The sequence below is a fragment of the Lacerta agilis genome, chromosome 5 (genome assembly GCF_009819535.1).
Source record: "Lacerta agilis isolate rLacAgi1 chromosome 5, rLacAgi1.pri, whole genome shotgun sequence".
Taxonomy (NCBI): Eukaryota; Metazoa; Chordata; class Lepidosauria; order Squamata; family Lacertidae; genus Lacerta; species Lacerta agilis.
The window spans coordinates 17413114-17437563 of NC_046316.1; the positions used below are offsets into that span (position 1 = coordinate 17413114).

At 41.0% G+C, this 24450-nt stretch overlaps 2 protein-coding genes across 7 annotated transcripts in view; one reads left to right on the forward strand and one right to left on the reverse strand.

The window, feature by feature from the left end:
- Nucleotides 1-2067, forward strand: part of CSGALNACT2 (chondroitin sulfate N-acetylgalactosaminyltransferase 2) — a 31145-nt gene extending 29078 nt beyond the window's left edge. For both annotated transcript variants that reach the window (XM_033148742.1, XM_033148741.1), the window contains exon 8: nucleotides 517-2067. In XM_033148742.1, the coding sequence (XP_033004633.1) occupies nucleotides 517-809 (293 nt within the window). In that variant the 3' untranslated portion in view covers nucleotides 810-2067. The remainder of the gene's footprint in view (nucleotides 1-516) is intronic.
- An 8809-nt stretch (nucleotides 2068-10876) lies between these two features.
- The window catches only part of RASGEF1A (RasGEF domain family member 1A), a 222108-nt gene continuing 208534 nt past the window's right edge, over nucleotides 10877-24450 (reverse strand). For all 5 annotated transcript variants that reach the window (XM_033148746.1, XM_033148743.1, XM_033148745.1 and 2 more), the window contains 6 exons: nucleotides 21770-21872; nucleotides 20375-20454; nucleotides 18260-18451; nucleotides 16992-17115; nucleotides 16307-16379; nucleotides 10877-15233 (listed from right to left, as the gene is read on the reverse strand). In XM_033148746.1, the coding sequence (XP_033004637.1) occupies nucleotides 15209-15233; nucleotides 16307-16379; nucleotides 16992-17115; nucleotides 18260-18451; nucleotides 20375-20454; nucleotides 21770-21872 (597 nt within the window). In that variant the 3' untranslated portion in view covers nucleotides 10877-15208. The remainder of the gene's footprint in view (nucleotides 15234-16306; nucleotides 16380-16991; nucleotides 17116-18259; nucleotides 18452-20374; nucleotides 20455-21769; nucleotides 21873-24450) is intronic.

The following is a 24450-nucleotide window of genomic DNA, read 5'->3' on the forward strand; positions in this document are numbered from 1 at the left end:
GGTTCCCCATTTTTGGCTTTCACCTATCTTTCAGTTACAAGAGTTCTCGGACTTCATTTTTTGCCATCTTCATGTTTTAAAAATGGCGAATAACTACTAAAGAATTAGCAGCAAGATGGTTGCACTCATTGTGCAGATTTTTCATGATTTCTGATGGATCTAGGTTCTGGAAGCTGTTCACAACTGAGGACAACAGTTGAATAATTCCAACTAAAATTTAAGATGTGATCATCTTTGTTAAACAGGTTGCCCTTCTCTGTTAGTGATTACATACATAAAATTTTGTTGACTCCTAGGTGATTAGAATCTGAAGCTCTTCTGACAAGGACTTGCCTTTTATTACCTGACTTGCAACTTGATATCTCTGCTTTTAATTATCTTTGAACCTTGTGAGCCCTGCTGGTTTATCTTGCTTGGAAATGTATGATCTTGAAAATGAATGTATCTTCTCTACACCTCTGCTTGTGAAGTAATTTGATTACGGCATTTCTGATTTCTGTCTTTGATTTATTGCAGGGGGGTTTGACTTGGAAGTCAAAGGCTGGGGTGGAGAAGACGTCCACCTTTATCGAAAGTACTTGCATGGCGATCTAATTGTGGCCAGGACCCCAGTCCCTGGCCTCTTTCATCTCTGGCATGAGAAGCATTGTGCCGATGAACTGACTCCGGAGCAATATCGCATGTGTATCCAGTCTAAAGCCATGAATGAGGCCTCTCACTCTCACCTAGGGATGCTGGTGTTCAGGGAGGAGATTGAGACCCACCTGCGTAAGCAGGCGTACAGGACTAACAGTGAAGCAATAGGTTAAATGATCCTCAGTGCAATCCTAAGACTCTCGAGCTGCTATGAACCAGCATCGTTCTGAAGCCTTAATTATAACTCAGCTAAAAAAATAATGCAGTGCCTCTCTCTCGCTGAAGATGATTTCAGAGACCTTTCTCTGGCCAGCTGTTACCTACACATTGCACCAGATCAGGCACTTGAGCGAAAGGAAGCATTTCAGTTTGCTTTTAACATGTCTAACTGCATGGGGGGGGGGGTTGTGGGAAAAGGGAACAAGAACAGAGTATATTAACGTTTCTGCATCTAGATTTTTCTTTTAACATTTTCATTTTTTCAGATTTGCATTATGTGGGAATAAGAGTCACAACTGAATGAAAAACTGCCTTCTCCACTGCCTATCATTATTCTGTGCTGCTTGCTTCACTGTAGTTTTTTTTTAGAAAGGGACACTATAAGTACGTATGCATTCCGTGGGAAGAATAAAGCCCTGAGGCAAGAGCCTGTGGAGAATTATATGCAAAAAAACATGGTATGTTGTGCAGCCAGAATCACTGAATTCGCCTTATTAACCATCAGGTACATAAATCAACTTGCAAAAATATGTATTTAAGGTATTTAAAAGAAAGAACATTGGACAGTTTACAATAATATTGCATTGCTGTTCTTTATTGGATTGTAAATGAATTGATCTTGTATGCTGTCTGCTTATCCTAGCTACTGGCCAAATAAATTTTTTTTGCATGTTTTGGGATGTAGAAAGAAATGCTGTCTTGAACATAAGCAGTTCATTTCACTGCCTCGTTATTACACTTCTGATATCCTTTGTTCTTCAGGTGAGTGTTGAAGTCTCTGTCACTTGGGAGAGGGGACAGGAGAAAAGACGGCAATCACTTGCTAACTTGGGGCTGTTTTATTTTACTTTTGGCACTGGGCACAATAATGTCTCCTGCTCAGGCCCCATTGAAACGAACAAGAGTTGCAGGAAAGCGGAGCTGTGCTTTTGTGCAGTCTCTTATCCGTTTCAAATGGGGTCTGCGACAGGAACACTGGGAGCATTGTGCCAATTGAATTCGTGGGCAATGAAAATAATACGGCTTTTAGCTCTGAAAGACTATGTACTGTTTGAAAATAGTTCTGGACACTGATCTTTTTTAAAAACATGTAATTTGCCTTTATAACATTGTGAAGAACAATGTAACTTGTCTGAAGTGGAGAGAATGTAATGCAAGTTGGCTTGCTGTTGTCTTCTCTTTATAATTAAATTGAATACTACTGTGTTTTAATATAGGACTGGTTTCTTGTTTTGAGGTCATGAAGCAATGTGCTGCAGCCCTAAAGCGCATTGCGAATGCATATAGTGTAGTGTGGCCAGCAAAAAAGAAAGCAAATGTCATGTGCTTCTAAAGATACAAGTTACGACTGTAGATTGAAGATGACGGCATATTTTCTGTGAGGAATCGGATGCATAGAAATCCAATTGCATGAGAAATCAGGTGCATAGCTTCTGTTACATGGGATGCTGCAAAGAACAGTCACGACAGGGTTTGTTGGTTTTTAAAATCAAAGTGGCATCTGATATAGGTGCTGTTTTTCCTGCCCATTTCAAATAAAGAAGGCTAATGGATTGAAGATGGAGTTGGGAAGCCACCCTTATTGGTTAACTATCTACACTTTGCTCCTGCTATATCTGAACTGATTTCATTCTTCGATACCTTCACAGGCTGATACCATATCTGTCTTTTCGGACAAAGGTAAAGAGCTATATCAATGCTATGAGTTCCTGGTTTTGTTTTCCAAGAATGCCCCCACATTCCAACAACCTTTCATCAGCGTAATAGCAATACTCTTTCTTTGCTTTTAATTTCACATTTTGCAATGTTCAATGTATCATTCTGGTAGCTGAATAAGAAATGCCCAACCAAATGAACTTTCAGTCACACAAGTGCCAATCCGTAGAAGAAATTTCCCAACACCAGATTCTTTAATCTGTTAGAGAACTCCCTTGCGATTCAGTATCTGGGAAAATGGCCAGCAAGACAGAAGATGGAAGATTAACTGCTTTAAGAACATAAGAGACCAGCTGGATCAGACCAATAACATGTTTGCTCCAGAACAAATGATGTTAGTAAAATAATGGAGGAGGTGGCTTTTCAGCATTGGAACTGCACTGAGAATCTTGGGCAGTAAGCCCAAATTGAAAAATCTACAATAGGGGAAGGGGTCCCTGCAGCAGAAAACATCCAGGCCCTGTTATTGTCCCTGTATGTCTTCCTTGCAGCTAATAGTTTGGGAGCCATGGGAGAGGGGGCTCTTGCACTGATGAATTGATGTGGGGCTAATGTATACACCTAACTTTTTTTTAGGGGGGGGATAGATTAGGAGAGCCAACTGCAGAACTCCCACATAACTTGCTGCTTGATCCCTTTGGCAAGGATCCATATTTAGGCTCATGTATGGGATTTGCAATAGCCTGGTGAGATTTGACTTTTGCTTGGCTGACCCGCCCCCGCCCCCCCATGCTGCGTCATAAACTGCTTTTGAAACTTCCCTTCCTTTGCTGTGCATCATTTAGCAAGAGGGAAGTTGAGAATAACAAGTGTAAAATATCCCAGGGCACCCAAACTGATTCCACAGTTAATCTGGATTTAACCAGTTGTCTACAGTCAGAATATTTGTCTCAGGCCACTTTGTAGGTCCTGTGAAGTTGGCCATATTCAAAAGCTTATTATTCTGCTTGTGAGGTACCTGGTGTTACCTTCACTATAACAAAGTAAGGGAAATTTAAAGAATATATTGCATTTCTTGGAATAATATTTTATCCCACTTAGTTTTTTTGGATTTCCTTTTGTTATCTGTTTTAAAGCTGTTATTTCTGTGGTGGAGTGAATTTTATTTACACATTTGTACACCACCCAGAATAATTTTAATGAAGGGTGTCGTAAGTAATAACTTCAAATAGTCTCATAGGGTTGAAGCCATAGCAGCCTACATAATACATCAGTTTGATCTTGACCGTTCAGCAGTTCTCAGAGTCCAGCACTGAATGTGTAGAGCAGACCTGATTATCATGGGGAGCTTTCTGTGTCAGCTACCAAAGGCCCACATTCTGCTTCCATGGAAGTAAAATTGTAATGCTTGATCTTGTATTTGCTGTGCATCTTTGGGTGTTGCTCATACCTGTCCTTTTGGTTTCACAGCTGGATAAATTGTGAATTGTTAATCTCCTATGAGAGAGATTAGGATTCCTATATGAATTCAGTTTCCTCTAACAAATGCAACTCCAAGCAAATACTCTTAAAAAAAAAAAAGCTTTTCCTAGGGAAGAACTCCTATCACCCATGCTGTGTTTTGTTGTGGGATTAATTACAGCTTTTATGAGAAGGCGTCTTGACCTGTCTCTACTCACTGAGAAATAGAACAAGACCCTGTTTGTTCAGTGTTAATCAAAAGTAAATTGCATGGTATGCAAGGATCAAACTGTCTCATTTCTGTCACTGTTCATCAGCAAATAAATGCCCAGTGTTTAAATTCCCCTTTCTTTTTGCCAAATTGTGAAGCATCAACACAGCCTGTCTAGTTTGTTCTGACGTACCTAGTAGACAATTGAAAGCATATATTCACATCATCTCCTATAAGTGGGAAACAATAACTTCCCAGAGAAGACAGTATAGAGGAGTTGGTCAAAGCTGTAGCATCCTGAATAAGGTCATTCTACAGATTTAGTTGGCAAGATTGAATCTGCTCCTTTTATTTTCACTCCACTTCTTAGGGCAAACTGTTCTGTGAATAAGTCCTTCTGGACCATGAATAACTGAGGGTGATTTTGCTTAAGTGAACTAGATTCCTATTCTGACTCCTAGACAAAAAAGCAGCTGTTCGGTGGAGCTGTCTAGAAACCAGCAAATTTATTGAAATACACAAGAGCACAACTTGCAGTCAAGGTCTAGTTATCAGAGTGCTCTCGTAAGGACGGAACCAACAGAGTTGCTTTCTTTTTCCCAGGGAAGAAACATTTAAAAGGAAAAGGAAAGTAGCAATTTGATTAGGTTACTGTAGGCTGTCCCAAAGAAGAGAGCTGTAGAGGGAAGTGAGAGGTGATATAATGACAAGTCAGAAAGAGGCTACATGTTGGCAGGGGAGAAGGGGTTTGCAGCCGTGGAAGTCGGCAGGAGATAGTTTTACCATTCCTTTCTTAAGTCTTGTCTGAAACACAGGGAGGGGCAGCAAAGCTGCTTACCATCAGGTTAAATCAAAAGAGAGAAAGAGCAGGACACTTTCTGCAGCCTTGGCATCTACCTCATAAAGTCAGTCCAAGATTGCCCAAACCCAGGAAGTAAGGAATCTTGTTTGGACTAAGCAGCAACAAAAATCCAACCTGAGTCCACCACCAACCAGACCTTGCAAAAATAATAAGCTGCCGCTACTCCCTGTTGTCCCCAAGCCTGGGTAAAGAGTCCTCCTGACCTTACCGGATGCCCCTGCAGATAACTCATACTTCTAGAGCAGGGGTTCCCAAATTTGGGTTTTCAGCTGCTGCTGGACTACAACTCCCATCATCCCTAGCTAGCAAGACCCAGTGGTCAGGGATGATGGGAATTGTTGTTCCAAAACACCTGGAGTCCCAAGTTTGGGAAACACTGTTCTAGAGAATGACCTAAGAACAGCATCAGAATTGTCCAAGCAACCAGAAGCTCAGCTGACACTATCTTTCCAGGACTTCAGTAAGTGGATTCTCACAGATCCACAGTTGCTGTTAATCAAGCAGGCAGCCGAATTGACCTTGAGCTCACAGCCTTCACTAAAGAACACAGGTGTACTCAATCCATGATCTCATCCTTATTAGTAAGAGCTTCCTTTCTCACCAGAACTCAGTTATCTGGTTACTCAGAGGCCTATAGAAACAAATGTTTGGTGAAGGCCTAAGCAGAAGAAAGGCTTTTCTTGACAGCAGAGACCACTAGGTGTGGAAGTACAGAAAAAGAGCACTCAAAGCCAAGTTTCCAGAGTCAAACTACGCTTATCCCAGAAATGCCTCTTCTTGAATTACCATTGCCTAAAACAGGTAGGCAACCTTTTCTTTGGTGAGGGCTGCATCCTATTGAGGGTAATCTGATGTGGGGGAACACCCCCTCTCCCTGCCTTTCGCCCTCTTTTCCACCCACGAAATTAGGCCATGGGTCACAGGCTGCCTATCCTGACCCAAAGGTTAAGGGATTCAGAGGTGTAAGACAAGTACCATCACAGGAGCCGACCAGACCAAGGTCCTGTGTGTGTAGCCGTTCCCCAGAATGAACACTTGGAAAAATTCGCTGGTGAATAAGGCTGCAGTCCTGGGACCACTTACCTGAGAGTAAGCCCAACTGAATTCAATAGGACTGACTTCTGAGTAGACACAGCTCAGATTATGCTCCATGGCACCAAGCAGAAATGCTTTTGCAAAAGTTACTTTAAGTACTCATATTATTGTATACGTAGGCAGGCGAGCTAGTACTTTTTTGTGGGCTAGTCTCTTTTGTAGATTAATTAGTGATTTATTGGCATACTACATTTCTGCCCTGCAGGTGTGTTCACTGAAGAACTCTGATTCTGCGTTTGATGGAGTCACTGGCAAGGTTTGTGGCTAGTTTTATTTTTATTTTATTTTATTTAAAAATCTGTATTGAAAATTATGTCAAAACTTCAAAAAAGTTCACAAATAAACAGCTGAAGCGTTATAAAGAATAAAAAGCTTCAAATATTACTTATGCATCCCCTCTCTCCCTGCTTCCCTCACCCATATGCGATTTTATTGGTATTATGTATTCTGCCATGTTATTTATTTTTATTCTTAATATACACATTCCTCACATTATTATCCAATAACCTTGCAATTAATAATCCATTATATTTACTATTAGCTAATTTTCTTTTCCATATTTCTTCATATATAAATCTACACTTTCCCATTCGTTCTTGACTTTCTGAGTAGAGCTTCCTCTTACCAACGCTGTTAGTTTCGCCAATGACACAAACTCATAAATTTTTAATCTCCATTCCAGCACTTCTGGTATTGTTGTTGTTTTCCAGTATTTTGCGACCAATAACCTTGCCGTTGCTGTTCCATAAAGGAATATATTTTTCTTGTCATTAGGAATATCATCCGTTAATAAGCCCAGCAAATATGCTTCAGGTTTTTTTTTACATATTGTGATTTTAAAGTTTTTTTTAAAAAAATTCCTCATGAATCTAAATCCAAAACTGTTTTATTAGCCCGCAACCCCCACCACATATGAAAAAGGGTTCCTACTTAACATCTCCAGCATAAATTGGAATATTTTTAATGCATCTTGGCCAATTTCACCGGGGTGAGGTACCAGCGGTGGCACATTTTCATGATAGTTTCCCTTATCAGATAGCATGCGGTGAAATTTATATCTTGGCTCCGTAACTTCCCCCACCTATCTAAATCAATTGTTTTGTCCAGGCCTTGCGGCCGTCTTATCGTTGTTTCCTTAATAATTTCATCTTTTAACGCCCACTCCAATAATAAATTGTACATTTTCGATATTAATCATTTATCTGATTTTAACAGCTCATTTTGCAACTTTGAAATTCCTTGTTCGAAGCCATTCTTCCTGTCCTCTTTAAATAAATTTGCAATCTGATAATATTGTAGCCAGCTACTACAATGTATTTTAATCTCCTCACATGACTTTAATTTCATTGCTCCTTGTTCTTTCATTAATAAATCATATGTTGGCTAAGTCTTTTGCATGTTTAATTTTTTGAAGCCTATAACTTCCAGTGGAGATACCCACCAGGGTGTTTTTGGCTCAAGTAGCCAACGGTGACTTGCCCATAAATTATAAAGGGGTTTTCTGATTATGTGGTTTAGGTAATCTTTATTAACCTCCACTTTACCATATGCCAGATATGAGTGCTAGCCGAATCGGTTGTTCCACGCCTCCATGTCTAATATCTCAGTATTTCTCAGCATGACCCAATCTTTAATCCAACCAAAGCAAGCCGCGTAATAATATAATTTCAAAGTTGGTAATCCAAAGCCCTCTCTTTCCTTTGAATCTGTTAGTATTTTATATTTTACCCTTGGTCTCTTTCCTTGCCATATAAATCGCGTGATGTCCCTCCTCCATTTTTCAAATATCTGGTATTTACTAATTATTGGTAGCATTTGGAATAGAAACAGCAATTTTGGTAATACCATCATTTTTATCGTTGAGATCCTGCCCCAAAGTGATAATTTTAATTTCTGCCAAGTGTCCAATTGCTTTTAAATTTCTCTCCATATTTTGTTATAATTCTCGAACAAATCAATATTTTTCATTGTAATTTGTATTCCCAAGTATTTTGCCTGTTTGTGGCTAGTTTTCTTAGCTTGCTATGTGGTAAATCATTGCTCTGCCAGTTTTGCTCAGGTGCTAAACTGCCTCTAGCTGAATGCCTCAGTGTATAATAATAATATGTTAAAGTTTTACAGATAAATTACATCTGTCTTGCACGTGTACTGTACATGGTGACTCACCCCTAGGCAATACAAGTAATAGCTAAATAATATAACCAAGTATTGCTGGGTCCTGAAGCAGAACTTGCAAGGTGCGTTCTAGCCCCTGAATTCTAGATGTCTGTGGCTTAGGTTTTTATCTTCCTCCTGTGATAGGCGTAGCTTCAAATATTAAGACTCATTGACATACAACTTCTATATACCTTGATCAGTTTAATTTTTGTGTCCACATGGTGGCATGTGAGATCTTCAGCTTTTTATGTAGTATTTTGTGCACTTCATCCTTGTCCTACTGAATGCTTAAAACTTGTCTTGCGAAATTAAAATCCATTTTCTGGAGATGTAGTCCAGTTTGTTCCTGCTACAAACAATGACAGGAGTCTTTGAGTGCCATTTTGCTTTTATGTATTTGGTACTGAAAAACGAATGTAACAGGAAACTATTTCACACATAATGTAACCTGGATTTGTCACCAACTGTACGCTCAATAGGAAGCCACTCATAGCTATTCCAGACTCTTGAATGAATACACCAGCAGGACACAGGTGTTCTCAAATACCTGTTCATTGCATTTGCACTATATTTCAGTTGCACACTTAAAAGCCAACAGCTAGGGTTAAACACATTCCATATGAAGAGGTTCTGTGACTAAGCCAAAGTCTCTGGCACACTTTTGTGTCCTGAGCCTATGGCAAGCAAATGACTCAATCCTTTCCCCAGTGATTGTTGGCTTCCCAAAATCCTAGTGGTGGCAAAGAACATGTGCTCTGACTTACTGCTGCACAATCTGCCTTGCATATAAAATACACCCTTCCCTTCGTGCTATATACAAACTATTCTCCCTCTTGTAAGGGAGAGGTTTCTATTGTCATCGACTTATCCTATAGCAGAACTCACCCCGTCACTCAGTCACCTCCTGCTTCTTAGCTCCTGCTTGAAGGGGTTGGACTAGCCTAGATGATCCTCATGGTCTTTTCCAACTGTATGACTCTTGACTATGGAATCCTGGGGGGTGGAATAGAAACAGTGTTGCTAGGCAACCAACTGCCAAAGACACAAGAGGGCAGGTGCCTTTCAACAGCAAACTTCTCCTCACAAAGTAAAGGGATACTTGGAGTTTCCTTTGTGAAGAGCCTGGGTAAGTCTGCTCACCTTCCTGGGTGGGCGATGCTGCGGCCAGGCCCCGAATCGTGCAAGCAATCTGACCAATGGCGGACCAGATCGTGTGGCTATTGGTCAATGCTGGCAGCCCTTGTTTGGGTGTTCCCCTGGGAGCAGGCCCAACCAGCCAATGGGGACACTTGGGCCTGCTCCCGGCAGTCGTTTTGTCGGATTGTCTTCCTGCGTTGAGCCACATCGTAGGGCGAATGAGGTGCCTAAATTTAAAAATGTCAATTTGGGGTCTCTGTTGCCTTTAATTTGTGTTGCTGGGGGCAACAGGAGTTGCCCATTTGTGCGTAAATGACAACATTTTGTGGCCTATTATAAACGTCCCTTCACACTTCGCTTGGGCTCTTCTGTGTCAGAAATCCTGGCCTCCGCAGCCTTGTATTACCATCTTCTGGTGCTCTTTTATTTTGGTAGGCTTTATACTGATGATTTTTAGAGTCTATTTTCTATTCATACAATCCCCTGCTTATTTCAACAATAAGCAGTTTAGAAATAAGCCTAAATAAAAAAAAAAAATAGAGGGCCCCCCAGCTTGTAAGGTAATTCTAAATCTTTAATTTTGTTGGCCAGCAGCCATAGATTTCTATGTTGGGTTAAAACCAACTTTCTTTGACTGTGTTGGAAGGAAAGTTTGCTTTCCTAATGCTTCTCGGGACCTATTTTTGATACCTAGTGTACAGTTACTGTATAGGGGATTTGGATGGTGTAGGGCAGAGCTGGGGGACCTGTGCATAGATGTCAACTTTTCCCTTTTCTTGCGAGGAATCTTATTCGGAATAAGGGAATTTCCCTTAAAAAAAAGGGAAAAGTTGACAGCTATGGACCTGTGTCACTCCAGATATAGTTGAACTGACAACTATAACCACCAGCCCTAATCAGCATGGCCAGCGGTCAGGAATTATGGGAGTTGTAGTCCAACAATATCTGGAGGGTCACAGGTCCACATCCAGGTTGTGTCCTGATTATCATGTGGGGCAGTGGAGGGTATGGAAGTGGCTATCGGTAAAACATTAGCATTATATCGTGACCCCATCACACAGGACAGAAACTGAAATGTCTCCTTAGCTAGGATGTTTTTCGACATAGTCAGCAGGCTAAGAGTACTGTTTCATTAGGCTACCTTTTTAAAATAAATAAATAAATGAGACACTTAAGTGCTTAAAGGCTGAATGGATGTTAGTAATTGTTACAACAATCTTATAAGGTTGGCCAGTATTATCTTTGTCAGAGACTGGGAATGGGTGTGCACTGAGGGAGAGAGGCTTGTCTCTTTGCCAGATTTATGTTTGAACTGGAAACTTCAGCTACCATTCTTGTTCACCTCATCCAATCAGCTTGCTGCTTTATACATTGAAAAATGGCCTGGGAACCTCTGAATTACTACTTTTTGGGAGCAGAAAAAGTGACGACAATCTATGCTGTCTGGTTGAAGCAATTCTGATTTTATTAATGCAAGCACATCTAGTCAAACACAGAATATCCTGCTTTATGGTACAGCTTTATATGTAGCAATTCAGCTCAGAATAACAAAAACACGGACGGCGAAGGAATGTATCAAACCAAAGAAAAAGAATATAATAATAATAGAAAGCCATGTAGAAATGGCACTTTTTCAAGTATATATACTAGAACCAATTGACCACTGGAGTGCACATTCATGTAAAAGCTTTTTCTCTCTTCTTGAATATGTATACACAAAGTGTCCCAGAACTGCATTTCAAATATATATCTCTGAAATTTAAAGCATCCTTTTGTAAATTTCAAATACATTAACAAAGCTGATATACAATCCCTTTCATAGTGTTTGACAATGTTGCTAGCTAGGACATCTCCAAAAGTGCAAAAAACCCACTGTAATAATACAGTATAAATATTCTCTTACCTCTAGGGCTGAAGATCAATACTTCAGCATTGGGGGGTGGGGGGGATAGCAGCAGGTCACAAATAATCAAAGCCACTAATTCTGTCTCTGTCTTTGTGGGGACATCTTTCTGTTAATACATAATATTCTGCTTCCTCTTTTGACGTGTATAAATCTGTTCCATTGCTTTTGTTTAGTTCATTTGTTTTGCCTTATTCGTGGAACAATTTTAGTGGTGGCAGTGAAATGCTTTGGCAAAACATATTTGTTTTTTCAATAAAATGATAGTTTTCTTCCAAGAGAAGCATGTATTAACTTGAAAACAGGGATAGGATGGAATAGTAAGATCTTTTCACACATTTATGTTTTTAGGTGTTGCAAATATGGTATATTAATTGGCCCACTACTGGGTCTTAGTTTAATTGTTCTCAAGAAAGTTGTAGGTACATGATAATATATAATTATCACTTAATTAAAACAAGTGTTTTTAATCCAGTGCTTGGTGTTTGTTTTTTGTCTCTTAATTGGGAAAAAGCTGGATAGTAACAAGATTTTTAAGCAACTGAGAAATCTGAAGCCTAACGATTCTTATCAGTGAATTAGCCATATACTCAAGAACAATTAAAAATAAGTTAAATTAGGCTAGCTTAATTGGTTTTGGAATATGCTCCTAAACTTGGTCTGTAGGGATTTGTTCAAAATGGGCTGGTTTGCATATGGATGTTGGTCACTTGAAAAGTGAAACATCAAATGATTATTTTGCATGTGGGTGAGCACCTCAAACACAATACTCTTCTATTGGAGTCAATTCACACATTCAGCTGCCGCCTGAGTAATCAAGTGATGCGGTTTGTGTGTGACGACAGCTTGAGGTCTTTCTAAGGAGCAAACGGGAAAATAGTGTGGCTCTGGAAAATGAAAATATCAAAATAGCATGATATGATATTTATAATGAGTAGGAAGCGTTTCCTCAAAGCAATACAATAAATTAAGAAGGGAGGCATTGCAATGCTTATAAATTTGAAATTGTGTCTTGCACAGCTGTGTTTGCACCAGAATGTGGTGGATTGTCTAGACAACCTCTTACAAGTTCCACTGTTACCAATAACTATACAACCAGCTCCATCATCCCAGGAGGAGTTTGGTATCAAAAGGTGACTTCATGTTACATATATTGGGTTGTCTCCAGCATCAGTCTGAGTAGACACACGCTGAAATGGATTAGTCATATCCATTGATTTCAGTGGGCCTACTCTGAGCATGACTGTATATAATACAAAGTTATAACTACAAAAGTTACTTAATCAGGTAAATTGCTCTTATACGTTATCATAAGGTCAGGGGACATGAACTAATATCAATAGGCAATTGGCCTACCAATAGAAGCAATGCATGGCAGCAGCAAACTGTTCCCAAATTCACTGTAGGATGTTTTAACCCAGGATAGCCAATGTGGTCCTCTAAAAGTTGCTCCCATTATCCCTGATCATTGGCTTTGTCGGCTGAGGCTGCTGGGAGGTGCAATATATCAACTTCCAGAGGAAACCACACTGGCTACCAATGGCTTTAATATTTTACCTGATCTTTGAGCTCACCTTAAGTTAGTGAAGCCTTTTTATAAAGTCCACCTTGAACCTTGTGTTGCAATACTCTGGTTGACCCTCTCCGACTAATTTAAGGATTTCGTTAGTCAAGAGGCTAGTTTGTAAAAGGCAACACACCATCGGCAGTTAATCTTTTGCTGAGACTGTGACAACTGTACTCTCCCTCTCTTAAAATCCCTGATAAATAAATACACAAATGTAAACTAAAGACTTCTTGGGACTAGTAAAGGAGGGGTAGGGGAGGAGGAAAGATGAAGGAGGCTCTAGCAATTATCCTGTTTTACCTTGTCAAACCTTGTAACAAAAATAAGTTCTGCTGCACCATTACTGTAGGTATATTCTAGTTCGTGTGCCATATCTTCCAGTTTATTTACAAAGCTGTAGCTGGTTTTTTTATTATTATTTAAAGACATCCATATTTTTATTTTGCTTGCTTCCAACCCGAGTTGCAGAAGAAGGTACGCTAAACAATTTCAATACCTTGTAAGGCACTATTCTCTGATGTAAGAGGGGAGCAGCCATGCTGCTACAGTGGTTTTTAAGGCCAGACTAAAGGAGACAGTCTTTGTGCTGAACCGCAGAGGCTCCCACACTGTTTCCTTGCAGTCGAGGGTCTATTTACACCAGGGATGGGGGGAACCTATTTGGCCTTGTGGGCCAGATCTCTCCCCCCCCCCAACCTCCATGGGCCAACTCTGACAGGTGGGCAGGACTACCGACCTTTCTGCCAATCTTACCAAACTTTACAAAACTGGCAGAATTAAATGGTGAAGCTGGACCTGGTCTGGACCGCTACAGGTGGGGGGTGGATAGGCTTTTTGTGTGCACTCCAGAAAACAAAAGAATTGGCTTGGATCCTAAGAGAGGTTTACTTATGGAAGTTCATGGAAAGAAAGTTTCCCACCGTTCCCCTGCCTCGCGGCAATCTTGGCCTCTTAAAAACAAAAGACACTTCTCTGGATGATTGCGAGCCCTCCTAAATTATTTGGGATGGGTTGCAGGGAGCTGCTGGGAGAGGATGAGACAGGAAATTTTTATTCCATGAACTTAAGTAAACTCCAAGCCCAATTAGGGGTGATTTCCCCTCTCCCAAGGAGGCTGCAGTACCCCATCCCACATTGTTCAGGAGGGAGCCCTGATCCTTTAAAGAAGTGGGGGGAGGAGAAGGAACACTTGACTTCCATGAACTCCCTTACATTAGTGTATCTTACGATCCAAGGCACCGTATGTAGAAATCTAGCATATTAGGTAGAAAAATCTTCTCCAAAGTATGTTTCTTTTATTTGAACATTCACACATGCAAGCAACACCACCCCTCTGTCTATAGTGGTACACTCCAGGCAAAGCTTTACCGCTTGACTCTGTTGACTGTATAAATTGGCCCCAAGAGCACAATTTTCTAGTGCTCCACAAAGTAAATGAGGCCAGGAAAGCAGCATAAAGAAAAAAGGGAAACCCAGAACATTGAGAAGAAATTCCAGAAGTGTAGCAGTGTAGAATCCATTGCAATAGAAGCAACAAAGAAACGTGTGGCACGTTGGAAACTCGTAGATCTGTTGCGGTGTGAGCTTTCATAGGCAGATTACTAATTCACTAGATGGAAAAGGGGGGGGGCAACAAGGTGTGGCTTAGAAGCTGCTTTTTGCCTTCTGTTTTCTGTGATGCAGCAGGAGAAGCAAGCTCTTCAAAAATATCAGACGCCCAAAATGAGGGTTATAGTTCAACCAAGGGCTCTGTGCTTATACCGTCCTTAGTCAACCTGCACCTGTTCTGGGAACTGCGCTTGTCCCTCTTTAGGCCTGTGGAAGCCTTGCTGATTTCAAACGCATCAGCCCCACACGGCAACATTTATTTCCAGGAAGCGTTGGGTGGATCAAGGCATAGCGGAAACCAAACCTGCAAAATGTTGAGCCCGCCTGAGACTGTGCATGTGTTAGGTGGAAGAAACCGAACATGAAAATAAAGATCTGGATGTCATCACAATAAGACACCACCATAGATACCACTCCCCACAATCCATTTCATCTCTGAGAACAGGGCCCGGCCCTTGACTTTTCTTCTTCTTTTTATAGTTAAAAAACAAAATCCTTCATTTTTTTTAAGTGCCTTAAGGTTGATGTGAAATATTTAGCACATTTTTTTTCTTCTGTAATTCATAAAAGGTATTGTATCTACAAAACAGACCCCAACCAGTGAGGCCTTCCTTTTTCAAATCATGTCTTCTAGGATTTTAAAAACAATGTTTTTTTTAGTGTGTGCTTTAGAATCCAGAGCAGAAGTCCAAAATCTCAGGCTCTGTTGAGCAGAGTTGTCCTAAAAACAAAGAGATAAAAATGAAAAGATAACGTCAGCAAATCGTCTTAAATGTTGTCACCTTAAGTTACATTAAGAGAAACAGATGCAACTGTGAATGCACTTGAGATCAGCTCAGATTACTGGCTGGTATAAGTTCCCAGCTATTAGTGTCTGGCTGCCCCATTAAGCATGGCTTCGGATCTCCAACTGCCTAGCTGGATGATTAGGTTTCTTGTTTTCTCTGTTACCGGCGTACTTAGTTTGCCCCAATATTGTCAATCATTTGATAATGACTTGCCAGTCCTCAACCGTGTATTGAAAACTGACCACAGATCAGGTTTCTGGCCCTTGATATAGGAACTGGTGTTCCCTGGTTTGTTTGTTTTTTATCTATAAAAAAATCCAGACTAATACTGGCTTGAGTTTAGGTACTAAACCTACACTGTATCTCTCAACCAAAAAGTGATTTTGGATCCAGCCTAGGTCCAGCAAGGCCTTGGCTGCTCTGCAATTCAGAGCTGTTCTACTGTGTTGGATTGAAATTTGCGGCAAAATGAGGTGAAAATAAGATTGCAGAATGTTGATGGGCTGTAGTGCCTCAGGCTACAGGTGGGAAATATCACTTCTCAATACTATCCATGTTAAATATTAAAAATCCACACAAAACATTCTGCGGGGAGAAGTCCTCTGCTGGTTGTGTTGGCTTTCTATTTGCAAGGAGTTTTTCAACAAAAGTGAGCATTGTACAATGTCATTTGCTCCCTGCACATACTGCACAATCATGTCTTGCATGAGGGTTATGTTCCTCTGGATGGTCTGTGTGTTTGGCTTTCAGTATAGTCCTTCAGAGCAGAAATAGACCAAGAAGTCTTGTATGTATGGCTTTGATTTTCATTTGAGCTAGAGAAGAATTAATGGCCTTCTAATTCTCGCCTCTCAACTGATGGAGTCCATGAGCATGGCAAACTTTGCCGGCACCTCTTCTTTACCTAATGTGTAGCTCCCATGCCAAATTTCTGAAGGCTCAAAAGGCCGGTAGTGTGGGTTGCATTTCGCAGTATGAAAAAGAACCAAGGAGCTGGTTTCATTACCTGAGTGTCTTCCAGCTGTCTTTCTCCATATGATTTTCTGGACCTTCACTTTCAAATGATGCAATAAACAAAGCTGAGGGTTGGGAGGGTGGGGCAGAGAAGGATGGGAAGTCAGTCAGAACATGTAACAGGATTTTAATCACATAGGAAGTGGCCTTATATGTAGTGAGAACATTGCCCAACCTAGCTCAGTACTGCTTTGACTGGCAGTGTCTTTCCACAACTTGGGACAGGGAACATTCCCACCCCTATCTGGTCCTCCTGCAACTCAAGCAGAGCTACAGCCCTTCTCCTTTCACAGCCATAATGATGTTAAACGATAGCATTTTAGGAGACATAAAAGAGAGAATACATTTCCCCCCTCTTATCTCCATGGTATTCTGTAAAGCATGGATAATTTTAACTACACCTGCCTTCTTGGACCCTAAAAAACTGTGGTTGCATTACTGTCAGCAGCCTTGCAAGTATGTGTCCTTTCAAACGGAGCCCTAACAGCTGAAGGAATCCTCTAATGGATTCTTAGAATAGTGCCTTGTGGTTTATGCTTGTCGGTTGCAGAGTTTATTTCTCTTCCTCTTCCTATTCAGCACCAACAGCTGCTCATTTTCACTTTCACTGTTGAGCCTCTTGCACATGTTGTTTGTGGAAACGAGCAAATTTTGCGCGAGCTGCCGAAGAATCTTACCTTCTTCACTATAAATAGGTGCGGTGAGCAGGTAGCTCTGGATTTTCTTGTCCTTCTCAAACGGACACTCCACCTGCTTCCATGTGACAAAGTCGTGGATTTGCCTTGAAACTTCCCAGAACTTCTGTGTGAGATAAAATTATTCAAATCAGCATTTCATGATTGTTTTTTTTCCTACCACCTTCTGAACTTTGGTTAAGCCTGTAGTTCAACGGTTAGAGGTGACAGTGTGCAGCCCCCCCCTCCTGCCCCCAGGAACAGGGCCATCAAAAGGCTTGTCAATTGTATGGGCTGCATCCAGTCCTGCACAAAACGTAACTTTCTCCTCCTCTCCCTATGCGCCCTTCCTTCCAGAAAGTGCTCCAGAATCCCCCAAACCCTCCAGAGTTGGTTTGAGGTGTGTGTGCAGGAAGAGCCCAAGGAGTTTTGTTGCACAAGCACTAGGACAGTACTGGATGCATCCCTATGGATCTGCAGCCACCTCCATTGGCACAGCTGCAATGGGCCTTTTTAAAGCTGCTGCTATCGTGCAGATGGCAGCAGCTACCTCACTCCCTCCTCCCATGTAGAAGCATCAGATCATGCAACCAGCTCCTCTGTGCAATCCTGGCATCACCGAGCTTTGTGGGTTGTGGCCAAACCCAGGCCTCCCAGGTCCTGTTCTGGCACTCTAACCACTAGGTAAAAGTTACAGGTGAGTAGCCGTGTTGGTCTGCCATAGTCGAAACAAAATAGAAAATTCTTTCCAGTAGCACCTTAGAGACCAACTGAGTTTGTTCTTGGTATGAGCTTTCGTGTGCATGCACACTTCTTCAGATACACTGAAAAACCAAACTCAGTTGGTCTCTAAGGTGCTACTGGAAAGAATTTTCTATTTTGTTTCCACTAGGTAAAAGAGTTTCATCCCCTGCCTATTATGCAACCAGCACTTCCATCTTCTACAGATGGGGACACAGGAGACAGAGGTTTTGTGTTCAATGTTGTGATAGCAAGTAACCCAATTTTTTTGTCGTTGTTGAGATGCACTCACTTCAAATGCAATCTGATTGGTTAATTGCTCTAGTTTGAACGTGAGGCTGTGAGCAAGCTGTGACAAACCTATTCTGAAGGAACAGAATGCAAACAGATCAGTATAAAAATGGCCAAGTGGCAAGCCTCACTGACTACATATGGCATTCTGTTCTTTTGCTTGGATGTTTTGTATGCCTGCAGCACTCATCGTGTAGCTGTGCAACTGCTTCATTCGCAGCCTGCAAAACAAGCCGTACCTTGAAGTTTATCTGTCCGTTGGGCAAGTGGTTGGTGTGTATTTTATGCAGAAAGTAGATATCTTTAATGAAGAGGTTGAAAACGGGGATGACTATTTTCTCCCTGCTGCTGTGTGCTGTCTGAGATCTCTGTGCTGCACCCTGAAGGGCTGTTCGGTAATTGCAAAAGTTGCTGGATGGGTCCATGTGATGCTGTTTGGATCAAAAAGAGGATTTGTTAGAATTCCTCTTAGTACAAATGCTTACAACATTTGCTTTATAGTGATCAGGATGGCGTAAGTGAGTTGTTGCTTCTCCTTCAGGATCTGTTTCCCCCCCCCCCTATAAAAGACTTTAAAAAAGATTTAGGCATATTCCTATTGCTTACAGCAGGCATGTCCAACAGGTAGATCGTGATCTACCGGTAGATCACTGGACGTCTGTGGTAGATCACCGGTAGATCAGTGGCTCCCCCAAAAAAACTTTGGCTCCCCTAAAAAAGCTCAACATCTTTGCCCTGCACCCCTAAAATGAGCCTCCAAAAATAGGGCTTTCCTCCCTAAAAAAAAATAATCTCAATGTCGCTTTCCTCTTCCCTAAAAAAGCTCAACAACTTTTACGCGAACCCCTCCAAAACAGGGCTTTCCTTCCTAAAAACAAAAAGCTCAACAAAAAGGGGGTAGATCACCGCCAGTTTTTAACTCTGTGAGTAGATCGCAGTCTCTTGGGAGTTGGCCACCCCTGGCTTACAGCATCTGATAATTACAAACATCCTCCCCACAGAACCTTCTTGAGACTGGAGGAAGTGCTATTTCATTCCTTTAGACAGGATGCATTCTGAGGAACCAAAGGAGTATGGAGGGTTCTGTTTGAAATAGGTGCTTGCCTATATGCATGTCCATGTGCAGGTTTGGATTTGACCTGGGAGTTGTGATCCAGAGATTTTCAGGGTTGGTTCACACATCCATGTATATCAGTTGATTACCTGATGACCTAGAGTTGCACATGTGAACTCTGTCCACTAAAAAGCTTTGTGGTGGGAAAGATTGGTTAGGTGCACACATATAAGTCATCATGCATGGCTAAATATTGCCTTTGGAGAGAAACATCATTTGCTCATTTTTTGTTCCTGCTTTGATAATTTTATTGTTTGAAAGTGGGATGTGCTTCTTTCACCAACTGGTTTTTGTTGCAAGGGTCTACTTAGGGGCCAGAGTGGCAGAATATTAGTGAAATTTCTAGTGATTCAGGACAAGCCCCCAACAATATATTTCAAATATTCCAAACCATTTCGCTCTCCTTGCTTTCTCTCCTCCGCAGTTGTGTTTGTTTTCAAATGATTTAAAAATAACAAGAGAGATTTGTGGCAGGAATTACTCTGGTTAAATGTTGATCATCACTCTCCACCAGATGGCGGACTTAAATTGGAGATGAATATACACCATGAAGGCAAAAGGAAAGTCATTTATGTTTAAACAGGGCTGATACCACAGGGACTGAGGTGGGGGAGGGGGCACCGGCCACAATTAGGGATATTCCAGGTCCTTTTTCGGAAAGTTCAGCTCCCTTTTAAAAGAAGGATCTTTTACTTATGGACTAAAGATGCACAGGCACTATTCTGCCCAATTGCTCAGTAAGATGAATCAATGTGTTCTTTCACTGCAGTGTTACAGCCCAATGTGTGCAAAACTGCAAATGACCGATGAGCACTGGGGAACTTTTAAATATTATTTTCTACTGAAACTGAATTAAAGTTTGTGAAGGAATTCAATGGCTTTTGAGAGATCAGGCTATATTAGTTGTTTCTCACTCAGCATCTTATAAGTGTGCCTTTTGAGTTTCATTCATACTATCTTGGCTATGGGCAGAGAACAATTACTAAACACAGTTTTAAATACTTTTTTAAAAGGAAGAAATGCATGGCACATTGTAGCTGTACATTTCTGGCAGTACATGGCAAAGCATGAACCATTTATGGTGCTATAATGTTAGTATTATCAAAACAAATGCTTTAAAATCAACTGTTCTGGGCTGTTCTAATAATGCATTGATACGGATTTTTGCTGTTGTATTGTGAACCACATGGGACACGTGGAAAAAGCACCATACAAATGATGATGATGATGATTTAATTACCTCTAAAACATCAAATTTGGCTGTTTTGACTTTGGACCAAGTTTTCTTTAGCCGGGCAACAGGACTCAAGTTCATACCCGCTAAAAAGAGAAGGAAAAAAACAAATGGAAATTTTTCAGCAAATCATTTAAAACATCCCTGCATGTCTGTCAGGATGCTTCCAGCAGTATTGTTGGTGCTATGTACTGCAAATCACTACTTCTGCAGACAGTTGTGTCAAAGGAGGGTAGTGCAGATGTAACGAAGGGCTCTGGTAACCCCAGGTAAGAGATAAGAAACAGGCCATGGGATCGCATGCTCCTTCTCGCTTGTTCCTCTCCTCTCCAGACTGCATCCCTCCTTAGCCACCCTGTCTATGGTTAAGCAGTGCACTGGCACCAACACGGACCTGGCATCCCACTTAACCAGGATTCTTAAGCAGTCACATGACACCAGCCGGTGGGGCTGATCATGTGTCCCCACAGCCTCCGTCTACGTGTGTTTCCTCTTCAGGTGACAATGCCAGTTTAGAGTCTAGGACTGGAATTCTTCTTAGCTTAATCCCAGTTAAGACAGCTGTTGCGTACCTTAAACATGTTTTAATGCAGGATGGAGAAGAAGAGTTTGGATTTGATATCCCGCTTTTCACTACCCGAAGGAGTCTCAAAGCGGCTAACATTCTCCTTTCCCTTCCTCCCCCACAACAAACACTCTGTGAGGTGAGTGGGGCTGAGAGACTTCAAAGAAGTGTGACTAGCCCAAGGTCACCCAGCAGCTGCATGTGGAGGAGCGGAGACACGAACCCGGTTCCCCAGATTATGAGACTACTGCTCTTAACCACTACACCACACTGGCTGGAGGGGAATTTTGCTATTGAGAAAACAATTCTGTGTCCACTTTTGGTCACTTTTGTTACATCTGTGCCAAAGTTTTCTCCGATTATCAAAAAAAAACCCTCCTTTTATGTAATCAGGACAATTAACACATTAGGCATACACCTCAAATATTCTAAGTGTGCACTAGATTATGTAGACAAGAAGAGGCACACTTGTCTTTTGCAAACATGCACTGACTCACTCTCACCAGGGAGCCAGGATTGGTTGTACCTCTCTGTCAAATATGCTTTGAGCATCAAACTCTGATTTGCCATTCTGCAACGCATGAAAAGGTCTTGTGTGGCTCGTCTCTTTGGCAAGCACAGACTACTTTTACCTGTCTTTCCCCCGTCTCTTCTTTTGATCTCCCACTGCTTACCAGTTAATTATTTGGAGACGCTCACTTGGTAATATCTTTGATGCCCATTTGTCATCCAGAGTGCAGCACTCTCAGTGGGACGCTGCATCTACTCAGACACCACCGTTCTACTGATGCTGTCACACACATTGCCCCACAGGTGCCTTGCGGAAGAGTACTCACAGATAATGGCCATCATGGAATTAAAGTTTCCAATGTTGAAGCACTCTCTTGCCACGTCAATGAAAAACTCCACTATTCTTGTCCGCTGCTTTTTCTTCACAACCTGAAAATTTAAATGCAAACCTTGAATGGGAGAAGCGGGGTAGCATTTACTCAATGGAGGCATGGCAACCTGCAAGCAAACAACATTTGTTTTTGTTTTTTTAAAAAAGGAAGAGCATTTCAGTGGAAAAGGTGTTGGTGCTTCTATCCTGATTTGAGCCACCTCTTTTTTTATTTTCAGAGTAAGCCTTTGTGATAGTGATCTGAGGTCCCTGTTTTGTTTGAAGAGCCATTATCTTTGGAAGATCATGAAAACTTTGTATGTTCATGGATGCTGGAATCCCATAGCCTTATGTAAGAAAGAAACTAGGTACTGGGGAAGTTTTGTCAAGCAAAGAAAGAATGCTTTTGGTGACTGGAATACCAAAAACATTTAAAAGATTCTGTCCTCAAATGTAGAAAATAGGAAATATTCCATCTAGGGGATGTGTACTTCTGTTTTGCTTCATTACAGCACTGAGGATTTATAATCCAGCTTTTTAAAACATTATTGTTAATAGGATATCCTGAGGTAAAGCACTAATCTGCACTTGAAATCGGCAGGGAAATGAGACTGATCAACAGCATTTGCACAATTATTAAGGCAGGGCAAGAAAACTGTCTCAGGCAGGGCAGCGAAAAATTGCTGACCCCTCACCCCTGCTCACCTCATTATTGGCTGCTAGTCCTAGCAAAGTGAACATGTTTGCCACTCCCTGCACTTTTTCACTTTCACTGCAAGGAAGGTCCAAGGGGGTCTTTTTTCGGAGTGAGGCATTTTTCCAGGAGAGTCCTGGTGCCACTGCTGCAGTTTGCCACAGTGGGAAAACAGTATCTTTACATTTTTCGTTCAAAGTGGGAGACTTAGGCATGCACTTAAATATACCCCCGAAAACAAAGGGTTTTAAAATTCTTAGCTTTGTCCGAATGACTGCCTCATGTTGTTTTTTAAAAACACATTTGTTTCCTACATGACTTGTTGCTGAGTTGCATTTTTTGCCTATGCTGTTTGTAATTAGCTTCTGAGAATTAATGGGTTTGGTACAATTATCAGTCACTGTTCACTAGCCTTGTTGATAGTGGATCAATGCTTGCCTTGTGCATTATTTTGTCAGCTTTTGTTTCTGAGGGCTAACAAATGTTTTTTCCTTTCCTTTTTTTTTTAAAGGCAGAATCAAATGTAGGGAGAGGCTATGCTAGAACCTTTCTCCCAGCGTGCAAGATTTTACATGCAGAAAATTAAATGAAATGGTGGAGCATTCAAAATTGTCACTGCCTACCTGCAATCTAAAGTGATATAATCCAGGAAGGATGCTACCACATGATTCTGCCACATGACTCTAAGAATTTTGGAAAAATGCACCCCAAAATTTACCGCTGTAAGTTTTTCACTACCATACTGATTTCGTACGTCTGGAAGATGATGTTTTGGGATACATTTCCATCTTCCAGTCAGACTCTGACATGTTACGAATCCTACGTGCGGTTGGTGTCCACCTGTTTGTGTACAGAGAAGACACTTCTGTTGAGGTAAGCCTACATATTCTCTATATTGGGTTTTCACAAACTCTAAGAAAGTTGTTTAGCTCTCAGCCATTAATGGTTGGTCTAAGTATCTCTAGATACTTTCATGTCATAGGCACACAATTCTCCCTTCCTTTTTATTATATGGAGTGTGAAAAAGAGGCACGTGCCATATGTTTTAGTTGTAATGAAACCAAATAAGAACTCTGGCCAAAGTTTTAACAAAAAAACATGCGTTTACTCATAAGTAATTCCAAACGTATTATCAATTCTGTAAAGAATTACAGTCTTAAACAACAAATAGTTTCATATGAAAGTTTTCTTTAAAGTCTTTTAGAGATGGCTGTCAGGGCTTCTCCAATGCGTGTCAGGTGTAAACCAGGGAGACCAGGACAGGGCCCCGTTTCGGCATGGATGCCTTCTTCAGCTGGCAATATCAAATAGTATTAAATAGCACAGAGTACATCAAGTTTCAAAATTGAACATTTTAAACAACATCAAACGAGTTATGTAAGGTTTTAAACAGAATTATAAAGTATCATTCACTAAAGGTCATAATTCAACAACATCAAATAAATTATTATTACAGGAAGTTTTAAAGTCTCGTGCTTATATATGTGCCCAAGTGGCTTTTCAAAGTATTTGGTTCCTTACCTTGTTTTTTATGGTAGAAGTATGTGAAAAATAAAAATGGTGTGTTTCTTTGATTCCTAAGAGGATATAGCGTCTGTAAACCATAGAAAAAACGACTGTTACAATTCTTCCATTAAATTGTGTATATGTGAAGTACAAGATTATGTGTGGTCTCACCTTAGAAGTTTTGCTGTATTTTTCTCTGTTTTTTTCGGGCGTTTCCTACTCATAGGTGAGTTTGTGGCCTTATATCTGAAAGGGGAGGAGATAACCCCCTGTTCTTCTTAAAGGTGTAATACAATCTAAACTCCTCAAAAACAAAAGGCACTGTGGTGATATTTTAAAGAAAGGAAATGTATTCCTGATGTTCATTCAGACCCTTGGGAGACATGGTTTCAAACAGATGAATGTATCTGGCTTCCTGTTGTAATAGAAGTTTTTCA